The sequence below is a fragment of the Ovis canadensis genome, chromosome 3, assembly GCF_042477335.2.
Source record: "Ovis canadensis isolate MfBH-ARS-UI-01 breed Bighorn chromosome 3, ARS-UI_OviCan_v2, whole genome shotgun sequence".
Taxonomy (NCBI): Eukaryota; Metazoa; Chordata; class Mammalia; order Artiodactyla; family Bovidae; genus Ovis; species Ovis canadensis.
The window spans coordinates 154,335,340-154,351,918 of NC_091247.1; the positions used below are offsets into that span (position 1 = coordinate 154,335,340).

Sequence of the window (16,579 nt, forward strand, 5' to 3'; positions counted from 1 at the left end):
GTAAAGAATCTGCCTGCAATGCAGGAGACCCTTCCTGGGTCAGGAAGATCCCCTGGAGAAAGGATAGGCTACCCACTCCAGTATTCTTGGGCTTCCCTTGTGGCTCAGCTGGTAAAGAATCCACCTGCAATGAGGGAGACTTAGGTTTGATCCCTAGGTTGGGAAGATCCACAGAAGGTACTCTAGTAGTCTGGCCTGGAGAATTCCATGGACTGTATAGTCCATGGGGTTGCAAAGAGTCGGACATGACTGAGAAACTTTCACTTCACTTCCCTAAGTGTAAATGACTGGCAAAAGTTAACCTAGCTCCCAGATCACTCATTTGTTCCAAATTTCAAATTCATCTTTATAGAAACTATGAATGAATTTTTTCTCACTCATTTAACTAATACACATTGTGCTTTCATCTTACTGGTTCAAGTGACAAAAACATCAAAAGCATATTTAAATTCAATCTGTATTTTCCCTGTATAGGAGTCTGGTTCTTGTTTTAAAGTTGAACAATAAGACACGAAATTTTTGTTAGCACTTTATTCTCCATAAAACATAAGGTAACACTTGTTTTACTACTGATCATTTTGATAACATTTCCTCTGAATCTTAGGATCTCTATAGATCCCTATTGTTTGTCCTTAAACTGAAAACCTTTTTGTTTCTATTTTATTCAAAATATTGAAAAATAATTTATTTAAAGAGACTTTTGGCCTTCTTGAAGGAACAGTCTCCCAATGAATAAAGCAGAGTTCTCAACGGCATTTTGAGAAACTGATATTTGTGAACAACTTTGAAGCAATTCTTTTTTTTTTTTTTGTCATTTTTGTTATTTCATGGTGTCTTTAACCTATCTTATAGTTTGCAATTTTGTAAAAAATCAGTGTGAAAAAAATACAGCTTATTTATATTATAGTATGCATGAGAAATGTATTAAAGCTTCCAGTGAAGAAAAGGCAAAAAAGCCTTACCTTTTTTCCTAATTCATGAAAACCATTTTTGATCTCAAATTTACTGGATAAAATATTGCATTGATTTATATATTTGTGACTTTAGCTAACTTTACCATCTACAGCCACAAAGATTTTGATTCATATTCAAAAGTTTCTGCCTTTTGCTTAAATTGCAGAATATTTTCCACATCTTTGTAATGACCTTAAGTGATATCTTCATTCTGTGAAGTAGGAAATCTTGATTTTTTTCTCTAGTCAGGATCAAAATATGCTGAAATTTTCTTATTGCCAGAAACATTTTGGACCATTTACACTAGTGGTCTCAACTGCAGGCTTGCATGAGAATACCCTGGAGAGCTTTTCTCAAAATAGAACCTCTCCAGATCCTGTTTCAGGAGGCTTGGGATGCAATCTAAATGTTTGTTATTTGAAACTATTATTTTTATGAGATTTAGAACAGAAAATCAATACAATTAAACCATGTTTATGAATGTAATGGACTTGGTTTTGGACTTGGTGAATTTAAAACTCTAATACTAGCTTTTGCTTAGTGTTTTCTAATATTAATAATTTATTATTCTTCTAATATTTTTAATTTCTAAATTTTATATTATTAATTTTTTAATATTTTTAATGGTTAATTCTATTAGCTTTTGCTTAGTCTCAATCAGACAATACTAAATCTTTCCTGATGACCTGATGCCAGAAAAATGAAAACATTTTAGATGACATCCACCTAATTCTGTTGTGCTTCTTATACCTGGCCAAACTCTCTCTTCCTAACAGATTCAGATATTTCCAAGTTCTAACTATGTGGGCTTCCCTGGTAGCTCAGTTGGTAAAGAATCCTCCTGCAATGCAGGAGACCCCGGTTAGATTCCTGGGTCATGAAGATCCCCTGGAGAAAGGAAAGGCTACCCACTCCAGTATTCTGGCCTGGAGAATTCAATGGACTGTATAGTCCAAGGAGTCGCAAAGAGTCAGACACAACTGAGTGACCTTCACTACCACTACAGTAACTACGTTTTACCCTGCTTCTCTTTATCTCTCTCAAAAATGTATTGCTTAACACACAGATTTTGGCATTCAATGTATTTCCTTTTCTCTTTCCAACCCCCAATTCTTCTTTTCAAAATTATGTATCACAGTGGAGACATGCAACAGGGTATTAGAAATATGAGACTAGAGAATTGGAAAGATGTTAAAATATAAATTAAAGGCATAAATTGGAGAACCTTATACTTTAAAAATTTGTTTGAAGCAATATAAATATGTGTGATTGCTTCATGAATGTTTTGGGAGAAAATTTAAAGCCAATTCCTTTTTGGCTATAAAGAACTTTCAATTAAATGAAACTTCTAGTTGTATGTGATGAAGACTTTTTGTTAATAATGATGCTGGTCCTTTATACAATATGATGATTATTGGTATGCAATTACCATTTTCTCTGTGATTCTAAACACCAAAATAATTTGAGATTATGTGTTAACAACATGTGTTGTGTAGCTCTGTGCTTGTCAATCATCAATTAGTGTTCCAAATACACATGAAATTAAACAGCAGTAAGTAAGTCCTATAAAAACTTTATTAAAATTCAGCCAGTGAAAACTTCACTATATAGATTTGCCAAGTACATTTATTTTGTAATAATTTTAATATTCCATTGCAATTGATCAGTCAGAAAGAGAGATAACATAGAAATGGAATAAAAATGGGAAAGAAAGAATGTTGTGGTGTGATTTTTTGTTGTATAAATTTATCTGACAGAATAGTTTGATAATCCCAGTTCATTATTATTCAATTATAAGAGTTTTAAATTTTGAAATTCCAAGCAATTGCACATAGCCATCTCAATTGTTTACTAGCTATATAGAATAAGATATTTAATATGTAGAAAGAGTTGGCCATATATGTATTACTACTTTAGATTACATGCTAGTATATTTGTATATATTTTAGCACAGTTTAAACAAACAAATGGATTGTAGGTATTATAAATTTATATTTAACTTCAAATTAACTTTAACATATATTGAAACTGTGCACATATGGCTATTTTTTAAGATAATACCTTTCTTTCAAGAACCCAAAATATATTTCTGGTGTTCTGTTCAAAATAACTCAAGTTAATCAATTCAGCTTTTTTTTAATGTGGATGCTGCTGCTACTACAGCTGGTGCTAAGTCACATCAGTCGTGTCAGACTCTGTGCGACTCCATAGGCGGCAGCCCACCAGGCTCCTCCCTCCCTGGGATTCTCCAGGCAAGAATACTGGAGTGGGTTGCCATTTCCTTCTGCAGTGTATGAAAGTGAAAAGTGAAAGTGCAGTCGCTCAGTTGTGTCTGACTCCTAGCGACCCCATGAATTGTAGCCCACCAGACTCCTCCATCCATGGGATTTCCCAGGCAAGAGTACTAGAATGGGTTGCCATTGCCTTCTCCATTAATGTGGATGAAAAAAATATATTTTATGATTTTGAGTGGTGAAAAAATTTTACTAGGAAGCTTAATGATTTACCCAGAGTTAGTAGAACTCAAAGGTAAAACCGATAGGCAAACACTATTCTTTTTCAGTTCAGTGGATAGTTCTTTGCTTTCCACTAAGAAATTCACAGATTTTTAGGATAAGTTCCAAGGACAAGGTTCCTACTGTGCTTATTGCTAAAGAAAAAGGACTTCTATAAATGGATAATATATGTAAGCATAAGTACACTTGGTACTTTTTATGTTGCTTAATATCTTAGATTTGTATCTCTTGAAAACTCAGATATTCTGATATTTTGCTTCATAGTCTTCTGGAGCCTTATATGGGTAAAAATATATTAATGTATTCAAGCATCTAGCCAAAGAATTTTTATGAGATATGTCATTTCCATATTTGAATATTTTGAGGAAATTTACACAGATATGCAGATGACACCACCCTTATGGCAGAAAGTGAAGAGGAACTAAAAAGCCTCTTGATGAAAGTGAAAGAGGAGAGTGAAAAAGTTGGCTTACAGCTCAACATTCAGAAAACTAAGATCATGGCATCTCGTCCCATCACTTCGTGGCAGATAGATGGGGAAATAGTGGAAACAATGTCAGACTTTATTTTTGGGGGGCTCCAAAATCACTGCAGATAGTGATTGCAGCCATGAAATTAAAAGATGCTTACTCCTTGGAAGGAAAGTTATGACCAACCTAGATAGCAAATTGAAAAGCAGAGACATTACTTTGCCAACAAAGGTCCGTTTAGTCAAGGCTATGGGTTTTCCAGTGGTCATGTATGGATGTGAGAGTTGGACTGTGAAGAAAGCTGAATGCCAAAGAATAGATGCTTTTGAACTGTGGTGTTGGAGAAGACTCTTGAGATTCCCATGGACTGCAAGGAGATACAACCAGTCCATTCTAAAGGAGATCAGTCCTTGGTGTTCTTTGGAAAGACTGATGCTAAAGCTGAAACTCCAGTACTTTGGCCACCTCATGCAAAGAGTTGACTCATTGGAAAAGATGCTGATGCTGGGAGGGACTGGGGGCAGGAGGAGAAGGGGATGGCAGAGGATGAGATGGCTGGATGGCATCACCGACTTGATGGACATGAGTTTGGGTAGGCTCCGGTGGTGATGAACAGGGAGGCCTGCTGTGCTGCAGCTCATAGGGTCGCAAAGAGTCAGACACAACTGAGCGACTGAACTGAACAGAACTGAACTGAGGAAATAAAAAACAAACAAAAAAACACTCTTAAAAATGTGTACCTTAATAACTGAAGATATGAATAGAGATCTTATAATACTGGCTTCCAAATATCAGTTCATAAGCCTGTTACATCTTCAGATATTATTTTGATTAAAGCTTCTTTAAGACACATACAAGTATCTAGAGTCATATTACTTAAAAATCAGGGGGAAAATGTATTTTGATGACTTGTATAAGGAATTATATGCCTCTTACAGAAAAAATTCAAATGAATTATCTAGGTAGATGGGAATACCAGATCACCTAACCTGCCTCTTGAGAAATCTGTATGCAGGTCAGGAGCAACAGTTAGAACTGGACATGGAACAACAGACTGGTTCCAAATAGGAAAAGGAGTACGTCAAGGCTGTATATTGTCACCCTGCTTATTTAACTTCTATGCAGAGTACCTCATGAGAAACGCTGGGCTGGAAGAAACACAAGCTGGACTCAAGATTGCTGGGAGAAATATCAATAACCTCAGATATGCAGATGACACCACCCTTATGGCAGAAAGTGAAGAGGAGCTAAAAAGCCTCTTGATGAAAGTGAAAGAGGAGATCGAAAAAGTTGGCTTAAAGCTCAACATTCAAAAGAAGATCATGGCATCTGGTCCCACATCACTTCATGGGAAATAGATGGGGAAACAGTAGAAACAGTGTCAGACTTTATTTTGGGGGGCTCCAAAATCGCTCCAGATGGTGATTGCAGCCATAAAATTAAAAGACGCTTACTCCTTGGAAGAAAAGTTATGACCAACCTAGATAGCATATTCAAAAGCAGAGACATTATTTTGCCAACAAAGGTCCGTCTAGTCAAGGCTATAGTTTTTCCTGTGGTCATGTATGGTTGTGAGAGTTGGACTGTGAAGAAGGCTAAGCGCCGAAGAATTGATGCTTTTGAACAGTGGTGTTGGAGAAGACTCTTGAGAGTCCCATGGACTGCAAGGAGATCCAACCAGTCCATTCTGAAGGAGATGAGCCCTGGGATTTCTTTGGAAAGAATGATGCTAAAGTTGAAGCTCCAGTACTTTGGCCACCTCACGGGAAGAGTTGACTCATTGGAAAAGACTCTGATGCTGGGAGGTATTGGGGGCAGGAAGAGAAGGGGACGGCCAAGGATGAGATGGCTGGATGGCATCACCGACTTGATGGACGTGAGTCTGAGTGAACCCTGAGAGTTGGTGATGGACAAGGAGGCCTGGCGCACTGGGATTCATGGGGTCGCAAAGAATCAGACATGACTGAGTGACTGAACTGAACTGATTTTTAAAACAGGAAATAGGCATTGCCTCCAATTTTTAGATGAATACATAAAGATCCCAGAGTGACTTACTCAAGGCAACATGATGATAGAAAAGGATAAGCTATATTCAGTATGTATTTTCTGTTTGTACATATATGCAATATTAATTTGATGATTGCAAGGAAAATAGGCATCATCCATTTCCTTCAGGAAATGGATGCAGGATTTCCTTCAGGAAAACTATTGGAAATGCCTAGAGAAGGCAATATTCTGTCTCTTTTTTTATATCTTTTTGGTTACAATGTGGGTGCAATTTTATGGCAAAATAACAGTTATCAGTATTACCCTCAGAGAGAGTTGTTTCAAAGGAATAGAGTAGGAGTGGCTAATATGCTCAACACTTGTCCCATTCTTTTGTACTAAAGGTAATTCATATGAAGCAAAATTGTTAATATTACAGATAAGGTAAGATTACAGCATGATTGTGACATTGACTTGAATATATTTGCAACATTCAATAATGCCCATGGGTTACCAGGCACTGAAGTAGATGCTGAGAATAGAGAGATGAAATTAACATCTTTCCTTTTCTTTTTCATTTATTTCTCTGTGTTGGGATCTTTGATCTTCATTGTGGCATTTAGGATCTTTTTTTAGTTGCAACTTGTGGGATCTTTATTTGTGACACTGGAATCTTTGTGGCATGTGTAATCTAGTTCCCCAACCAGGGCCTCCTACACTGGGAACAGAAAGTCTTAGCTTCAAGACCACCAGGGAAAGTCACTCAGCTTTCTTAACTTTGAGTATGTTATAAAAGGAGAAGGCAATGGCACCCCACTCCAGTACTCTTGCCTGGAAAATCCCATGGATGGAGGAGCCTGGTGGGCTACAGTCCATGGGGTCCCTACAAGTCAGACACAACCGAGTGACTTCACTCTCACTTTTCACTTGGATGCATTGGAGGAGGAAATGGCAACCCACTCCAGTATTCTTGCCTGGAGAATTCCAGGGATGGGGGAGCCTGGTGGGCTGCCATCTATGGGGTCGCAGACAGTCAGACACCACTGAAGAGACTTAGCAGCAGCAGCATGTTATAAAAACTAAAAAGGGAAGTTTGAATATTTTGTATATTCTTGATTATTGATATGTATGATAATAAATTTTGTGTGTCTTAAAATCTCATCCTAGTTAATAGTTAATCATTAGGATAGCATAGATGAAATGCTTTTGAAATATGAGTTACTGACACTAATAAACCTATTTGAAATATTAACATTGGTGTGATAAATGAAATATTTTTGAATGCTAACAAAATGTAATTGGGGGTATACATAAAAAAGTATCAGTGTGTTTTAAATTATATTATTATTATTTTCATAGTAATATCAAGAATTTTTTCATGATAAGAATATATATTTAAAGTTTTAATATATAATTAACAAATGTCTGAAAGCTAATACTATATGTATTTTCTCCTTAATTATAGTCATGATTTCATTGGAGAATTTACAACAAGCTACAGGGAACTTTCTAGAGGGCAATCACAGTTCAATGTATATGAGGTAAGAGGAATTTTACTTTATGTTTTTCTGGAATAAGTACATTTATGCTTTTAAAATATAGATTTTTACAAAAGATAATTACCAAAGGTTACCAATATAAATAAGAATCTTTAAACTTATTGAGAAGATTGGTTTTTGAGATTAACTAATATTTCTCTTCAAATCACATGGTCATTTGAATCTACTTTGTTGATTTAAAATTCTTGCCTATGAAACATTTTCTTATTTAAAAAATATCCAATATTAATATGTTTATTTTTCCTTGAGCTTCAGCCTTTAAGTTTTGCCTTCCTACTCAATCCTTTTTTTTAATTAATTTGTTTTTTATGGAAGGGTAATTGCTTTACAGAACTTTGTTTTTTTCTGCCAAACCTCAACATGAATCAGCCATAGATATACATATATCCCCTCCCTTTTGAACCTCCCTCCCATCTCCCTCCCCATCCCACCCCTCTAGGTTGATACAGAGCCCCTGTTTGTTTCCTGAGCTATACAGCAAATTCCCATTGGCTGTCTATTTTACATATGGTAACATGTTTCCATGTTATTCTTTCCATACATCTCACCTCTCCTCCCCTCTCCCCATGTCCATAAGTCTATTCTCTATGTCTCTTTCTCCATTGTAAATAAATTCTTCAGTACAATTTTTCTAGATTCCATATATGCAATAGACTACAATATTTATCTTTCTATTTCTGACTTACTTCACTCTGTATAATATGTTCTAGGTACATCCACCTCATTAGAAGTGACTCAAATGGGTTCGTTTTTATGGCTAAGTCTTATTCCATTGTGTTTATGTACAACTTCTTTATCCATTTGTCTGTCAATGGATATCTAGATTGCTTCCATGTTCTAACTATTGTAAATAGTGCTGCAATGAACAATGGGATACATGTGTCTTCTTCAATTTTGGTTTCCTCAGAGTATATGCCTAGGAGTGGGATTGCTGGGATGGGAATACCTGACCACCTGACCTGCCTCTTGAGAAACCTATATGCAAGTCAGGAAGCAACAGTTAGAGCTGGACACGGGACAACAGACTGGTTCCAAATAGGAAAAGACGTACATCAAGGCTGTATATTGTCACCCTGCTTATTTAACTTCTATGCAGAGTACATCATGAGAAATGCAGGGCTGGAAGAAGCACAAGCTGGAATCAAGATTGCCGGGAGAAATATCAATAACCTCAGATATGCAGATGACACCACCCTTATGACAGAAAGTGAAGAGGAACTTTTTAAAAAGCCTCTTGATGAAAGTGAAAGAGGAGATCGAAAAAGTTGGCTTAAAGCTCAATATTCAGAAAACTAAGATCATGGCATCTGATCCCATTACTTCGTGGCAAATAGTTGGGGAAACAGTGGAAACAGTGTCAGACTTTATTTTTGGGGGCTCCAAAATCACTGCAAATGGTGATTGCAGCCATGAAATTAAAAGATGCTTACTCCCTGGAAGGAAAGTTGTGACCAACCTAGATAGCATATTCAAAAGCAGAGACATTACTTTGCCAACAAAGGTCCGTCTAGTCAAGGCTATGGTTTTTCCAGTGATCATGTATGGATGTGAGAGTTAGATTGTGAAGAAGGCTGAGCACCGAAGAATTGATGCTTTTAAACTGTGGTGTTGGAGAAGACTCTTGAGAGTCCCTTGGACTGCAAGGAGATCCAACCAGTCCATCCTAAAGATCAGGTCCTGGGTGTTCTTTGGAAGGACTGATGCTGAAGCTAAAACTCCAGTACTTTGGCCACCTGATGTGAAGAGTTGACTCACTGGAGAAGATTCTGATGCTGGGAGGGATTGGGGGCAGGAGGAGAAGGGGACAACAGAGGATGAGATGGCTGGATGGCATCACCAACTCAATGGACATGAATTTGAGTGAACTCCAGGAGCTGGTGATGGACAGGGGGGCCTGGCATGCTGCAATTCATGGAATTATAAAGAGTCGGACATGACTGAGTGACTGAACTGAACTGAACTGATGGTGGTTTTATTCCTAGTTTTTTAAGGAATTTCCATACTATCTTCCACAGTGGTTGTATCAATTTACATTCCCATAAGAGCATTCCCTTTTCTCCACACCCTCTCCAGCATTTATTGTTTGAAGACTTTTTGATTGTGGCCATTCTGACCACAATCAGTGTGAGGTGATATCTCATTGTAGTTTTGATTTGGTTTTCTGTAATAATAAGCAATGTTGAGCATCTTAGGTCTGAAGTGGGTTTCTTGTAGACAGCATATATATGGATCTCCTTTTTGTATCCATTCAGCCAGTCTGTGTCTTTTGGTTGGAACATTTAATCCATTTACAATTAAAGTAATTATTGATATGTATGTTCCTATTGCCATTTTCTTAATTGTTTGGGGTTGATTGTGTAGATCTTTTTCCTTCTCTTGTATTTCTTAACTATATAAGTCCCTTTAACATTTGTTGTAAAGCTGATTTGGTGGTACTGAATTCTCTTACCTTTTGCTTGTTGAAAAGCTTTGGATTTCTTCATCAATTTTGAATAAGATCCTTGCCAGGTACAGTAATCTTGGCTGTAGATTTTTCCCTTTCAGTACTTTAATTATATCCTGCCATTCCCTTCTGGCCTGCGGAGTTTCTGCTGAAAGATCAGCTGTTAAGCATATAGGGTTTCCCTTGTATGTTACTTGTTGATCTCCCTGCTTTTAATATTCTTTCTTTGTGTTTAGTCTTTGTTTTTTTGATTAGTGTGTGCTTTGGTTTATCCTGTATGGGACTCTTTGTGCCTCTTGAACTTGATTCACTATTTCCTTTTCCATGTTGGGGAAATTTTCAACTATAAATTTTCTCATATCCTTTCTTTTCCTTTTCTTCTTCTGGGACCCCTATAATTTGATGTTGGTGCATTTGATATTGTCCCAGTCTCTGAGACTCAGTTCTTTTCATTCTTTTTACTTTATTCTGCTCTCCAGAAGTTATTTCCTCCATTTTATCTTCCAGCTTACTGATTTGTTTTTCTGCTTCAGGTATTCTGCTATTGATTCCTAGTTGATCGTGTGGATTTAATCTGTAGCTTGTACAGCTGGTGGGAAGGTTTTGGGTCTTCTTCCTTAGCCACACTGCCCCTGGGTTTCATTTGTGGTTTTATTTCTACCTCTACATGTAGGTGATTTACTGAGATTTGCTCCTGAGGCTGTCCTAGAGGGCTTGAGTTTGCCCCCTGTGAGGGCCAGGAGTGGAGGTGGTACAGCTGCTTGGGTTTCAGAAGTTCTGGCAGCACCAGTTATTCAGGGGAGTTGGTGGCTAGGGCAGTAGGAAATATAGTGCTCTAGAAGGGTATGACAACCAGTATTGGCCAATACAATTCCAGTATTCTTGCCTGGAGAACCACCTCCCTGATGGAGAAGGCTGGCAGGACACAGTCTACAGGGTTGCAAAGCATCGAACATGACCGAAGCAACCCTGCATGCGTAGACGCAAGACATTTTTTTGCGTGTGGCAGCTCTGCCCCAGTGAGAGTTGAGCATGAAGATTGGACAGCTGCTTGGCTTGTGGGGACCCTGGTGGTGCCAATTGTGCAGGGACATCGACTGCCTCTGCCACAGGAGTTAGGGCCCTATCAGAGTCTTTTTTTAAGAGACTCTTGTAGTTGGCGATTAGAAGGCCTCTTTGGCCAGTCTTTACCCATCGCTCTGCCCATTCAGGTACTTAGAAGGCTCCCTTGCCTGGGGTCCTTCTCTGTTGTTCGGTGCATCAGGTAATAGAGAGACCCCCCTGGCTGGGGTCCTACTCTGTAGATTGGCACATGAGGCACTTAAAGGGGCACCCTGGGTGGGGTCCTATACTGTAGTTTACATATCAATCACGGAGCACCCTGGGTAGGGTCCTACGTTGTAGGTCAGTGCATCAGGCATTTGATGCGCCAGCCTCTCTATCATTCCGCTGCTGATGCTGGCATGTGGGGAGAGAGAGGCTATGGTGATGGCTCCATCCCCTACACGTGACTCAGCAGTATCACCTTGCTTCCATGGCTGTCTGGCATTCCTCCACTGGCATTTTCCACCACAGTCTCCTCCCTCACATCCCCTCACAGTCTCTCCACAGTCAATAGCAGCACTCGCACTGGGATCGCTCCACAATCCCTAAACTCCAGCTTCCAGTCACTGTGCCCTCCAGGGGACCAGCGTCCCTGTCCGGGATATGTATGTCTGTGTCAAGGACTGTCTGATTCTCATCCCAGTTAGGCTGCCACAGATCAGCTGTTTCACTCTCAGCCTTGAATGTTTCTCCTCTGACTCAGACATTTGCCTTGATGTGAGGATCGGACCCCTGCTTCAGTACTCCCATCCACCGAGGACAGGTCCAGTTCTACCAACACTCTTTCCCCCTCCAATAGTTCCTTCATCCTACCAAATGTTGCATGGTTCTATATATTCTTTTCTACTGGTTGGGTACTCCTGTCTGCTCTCAGCTGGTGTTCTGCATGCACTTCTGTGTCTGAAGGTGTATTCCTGGTGTATCCATGGAGAGGGATGTACTCCACATCCACCTACTCCTCCTCCATCTTGTTCTCACTCTCTTCAACCCTTTTTTAATAAAAAGAGAAAAATATGCATTTTAGTTGTGTCAGCAAGGTGTTACATAATAAGTTGTTTTTTTGCTTAGTGTGTTTGAACATCTTAACTGTTGTTTAGATGAAGACTGAAGGAAATGAAAAAGTATGATTCAGTCATTAAAGAAATCCAAGTTATCAAAGCAAACACATTAGTTATTTCTGACTTAAACCTACTTTTCCAGTCAACCGCCACGTATTTGTTGAGCGTATGTTCTAGCACTATTAATCCTTGAGGTTTGTCATCTGTTACATTTTCTGTAATTATTTAAATTTAATATACATCTATAGCAAAGGAGAATATCTCAGTACTTAGTCAATAATGATAACTTTTCCTCCAAACTGACACTAAACTAAAATTGATCACCTTTAAGTGGAGAAATCTCCTCCTATTGCCTTACTAGGCTAAAGCAGTTGTATTTCACACATTCATTTGTTTATTAGTTTATGAATAAGATATTTATCACATAACTTCTACATTCTGCACTCTATATTAGACCCAAAGGATGGAGAGATAAATGAAAACTTCCCTGTCTAATGGGAGAAACAAACACATAAAATATGTTTGCATTACCTTGATAGGTGCTATATATAGCTAGCAGACAATGGATATCTAGAGGGGAGTGCAGCAAATTTATCCCAAGAATCCTTCCCAGGCAAAGACAAAGTTGGAGTAATGGAGCAATTTTTCTATCTGGGTCTTTCAGAAACCCAATTAAGGCTTGAAATAGAGAGTGAAATTAATATGACAGGTTGGACTTATATAGTTATCTGTTCTTTCTCCATACCTTAAGGTTGAAGAGGAACAAAGCAAGCGTATTAGTCCTTTTGTACTTAGAACACAGGTACTGCCTGTGTTCAGTAATAAGCTCCAGAGATCAATTACATTGAATTTCCTTATCTTTAAAATGTGTTCTTCTCTTTGGATCTCTCTTATCCAACAAAGTTTGCTTAATGAGATTAGTGTCACATCTAATGAAAAAGAAGCTTAGTAACAATTGTTCCTTATTAAATACCTTGCATGAATATTTGTGCCATAATTTCAGATAACAGTGTGTTCTTATTCTTTATGTTATCAATAGAAGAGATTAATCTGAAGAATACCTGGAAGAACTTTGTATGTTATATACTACATATATATAGATCTTGGTCCTATATACATTGGAAACTTCATTTTTTGCACACGTGTAAGGGGATTCAGTTTTGTTGAGGCAACTAGGGAAATTTTCAATCATTATTCCTTCAAATATTCTTTTGCCCCTTTCTCTCTTTTCCTTCTGGTACTCCCAATACTTTCTATCTATCTGTGTATGTATCTATCTATATGTTTTTATGTTTGATCATATCCCACATGTCTCATATGATTTGTTCTTATTTTTTTTGTTTCTTGCACTAGAAAATCTCAGTTGACCCATCTTCAAGATTACTCATTATTTCTTCTGCCAACTCAAATGTTCTATTAAGCCTCTCTAGCAAATTTTTCATTTGTTACTCTACTTTTAAAGTTGAGAATTTCTATTTGGTTCTTTTTTAATAATTTTGATCTTACTGATTTTTCTATTTGGTCAAACATTATTTCATAGTTTATTTCACACTTTCTTTCTTTATTTTGTAAGTGTATTAGTAATGACTGATTTGAAGAATATATTAAATAAATTCCATACCTACAAGTTACCAAAGATATAGTCTATTGATTGCTTTTTTGTATGTATGGACCATACTTTCTTGTTTCTTTGCATATCTTATAATTTTGGTTGTTGTTGAATGCTGGAAATTTTAAAAAATATAATATAGGTACGCTGGAAATCAGATCCTCTGCTTTTTCCAGGGTTTGCTGTTGTTGCTGTTTATGGATTTAGTGACTTTCTTGGAGTAATTCTGTAAAGGCTCTTTTTCTTTTCTGTGTGGGTTACTGCAGTCTGTGCCTTGTTAACTAGTGGTCAGCACATAATTTGACCAAGATTTGTGTATATTGGTGCACTTCTTTTATGTTCCAAGTGTAATATTCTGCCTTGGCTTTCACTTGATGCTTAAACACAGACTCAGAATCAGCCATTGATGAAGAATTATGGTTTCCTCAAGGTCTTCCTTGGCCGTTCACACAGTTCTACACAAGCATGTGACCTTCTAGATCCCCAGTAATATGCCTGAGCTTTTAAAAGCCCTCCTATTTGACACTGGATCAAGATGATGGAAGAGTAGGCTATGGAGCTCATTTTCTCCTATAAATACATAAACTATGCATCTGCAAATGGAAGAGTTCTCATAGAACATCTATTGAACATGGGCAGAAGACCTCCGACTTCCAAAAAGGCAAGAAAATCTCTGAGCAGCGCAAAAGAAAACAGCTTTAAAAAAAAAAAAAAAAGGGAGAGAGGGAGAAAGGAATCAGGATGGGACCAGTGTCCTTGGGAGGGAGCTGTGAAAGGGAAAATTTTTCTGCATGAAGGGAAGTCCTTCTACTTCAAGTCTGGCAGGCAGATCAGCAGGGACAGAGAGGCAGCTTTGCAGCCTCAGAGGAGAGCATAGTAACTGGTTCACCAAGGCCAAAGCAGAGAGACACTAGCACAGTCAATGCTGCCCAGCACTCCCAAGCTTGAGGTACTCATCACTGAGGTAGTGAGGGCCTTGTGCTTTGGAGGTCAGACCCAAGGAAGAGGACTGGGGTTGGCTGCATGGAGATAGCCTGAGGAGGCTAGGGTGTGGTATGAGAGGAGGCGCTAGGGTGTGGTATGAGAGGAGGCCTGGGCCCAGCAGGGAGGAAGGGCAATATTGTTGGGCGGGTGTGGGAGGAGAGGGGTGGGCCCACCACAGGAGCTTCTTTCTCTGCACTCACTCAGAGGTGGCAATTCAGTTCAGATCAGTCGCTCAGTCGTGTCCGACTCTTTGCAACCCCATGAATCACAGCACGCCAGGCCTCCTTGTCCATCACCAACTCCCGGAGTTCACTCAAACTCGTGTCCATCGAGTTGGTGATGCCATCCAGCCAACTCATCCTCTGCTGTCCCCTTCTCCTCCTGCCCCCACTCCCTCCCAGCATCAGGGTCTTTTCCAATGAGTCAACTATTAGCATGAGGTGGCCAAAGTATTGGAGTTTCAGCTTTAGCATCAGTCCTTCCAAAGAACACCAAGGACTGATCTCCTTTAGAATGGACTAGTTGGATCTCCTTGCAGTCCAAGGGACTCTTAAGAGTCTTCTCCAAGACCACAGTTCAAAAGCATCAATTCTTCAGCACTCAGCTCTCTTCACTGTCCAACTCTCGCATCCATACATGACCACTGGAAAAACCATAGCCTTGACTAGATGGACCTTTGTTGGCAAAGTAATGTCTCTGCTTTTGAATATGGTATCTAGATTGGTCATAACTTTCCTTCCAAGGAGTAAACATCTTTTAATTTCATGGCTGCAATCACCATCTGGAGTGATTTTGGAGCCCCCCAAAATAAAGTCTGACACTGTTTCCACTGTTTCCCCATCTATTTCCCATGAAGTGATGGGACCAAGGCACCAGCAAAACAAGCTCCAGGGGTAGGTATGAGCCACTGCTGTCATCTCAGACTCCAGAGGTAGGATCAGACTGCTGGTGAGGGTTGTGACCAGGAGCCAACCACTGCTTCTCTCTTTCTGGGAGCCTGCGTGAGCTGTGTACTTGCACACGCCTTATCAAGGGGATAATGGCCAGCACATGCTAAGGAAAGAGACAGCAAGCCTCCAAACCAAAAACAGCCTTCATACCAGAAAAATATTAAACCATTCAAGCTACATAGAGAAGCTTCTGCATATAAATAGCTCTTTAAGACTACAGTAGATGATTGTTTCTGATAAACACACAAGAGAAATATAAGCAAAATGACAAAGTAGAGGAATAACTGTCAGTTAACAGACCAGGAGAATTCCCCTGAAGGAACAAGCAATGAAACAGACCATTTGACTCTAATAGACATTTAGTTCCAAATGGAGGTAATGAAAATACTGAAGAAATTAAGAAAGGATATGGACAGAAATGCAGATTACAGTAAAAAGGACTAGAAACTATAAGGAGGAGCCAAGAAAAATCAGAAAAGTCATTTACTGAGATGACAACTGAGCTAAAGGCAAAATGAATAATGCAGAAGAAAGAATAAGTGATATGAAAGATAGAATAATGGTCAGTAACCAATCAGAATAGCAGACAGAAAGCCAGATTGGGGGAAAAAAATGAAAGCAATATGAGAGACCTATGGGATAATATAAAGTGTGCCTGTCTACACATAATCAGGGTTCTAGAAGGAGAAGAAAGAGAAAAGAGGACTGAAAATGTATTTGAAAAAATCGTGGCTGAAAACTTCCCAAATGTAATCAAGGAAACATATATTCAGATACAGGAAGCACAGAGGGTTCTAAACAAGATGAACCACAACAGACCTACAGCAAGACATGTTAAAATGGCAAACATTAAAGAGAGGATTCTAAGGGCAGCAAGAGAAAAGCAAGGAGTTCATTACAAGGAAATTCCCAGAAGGCTATCCGCTGATTTCCTACAGAAACACTG

The 16,579-nt window shown here is 38.7% G+C and overlaps 1 protein-coding gene across 4 annotated transcripts in view; it reads left to right on the plus strand.

Moving 5' to 3' along the window:
- The window catches only part of CPNE8 (copine 8), a 267,087-nt gene that overhangs the window by 177,624 nt on the left and 72,884 nt on the right, over positions 1–16,579 (plus strand). For all 4 annotated transcript variants that reach the window (XR_011255932.1, XM_069584636.1, XM_069584637.1 and 1 more), the window contains one exon: positions 7,392–7,467. Coding sequence is in view for 2 of the 4 variants with exons in the window: in XM_069584636.1 (XP_069440737.1) it covers positions 7,392–7,467 (76 nt within the window). In the remaining 2 variants the exon portion in view is untranslated. The remainder of the gene's footprint in view (positions 1–7,391; positions 7,468–16,579) is intronic.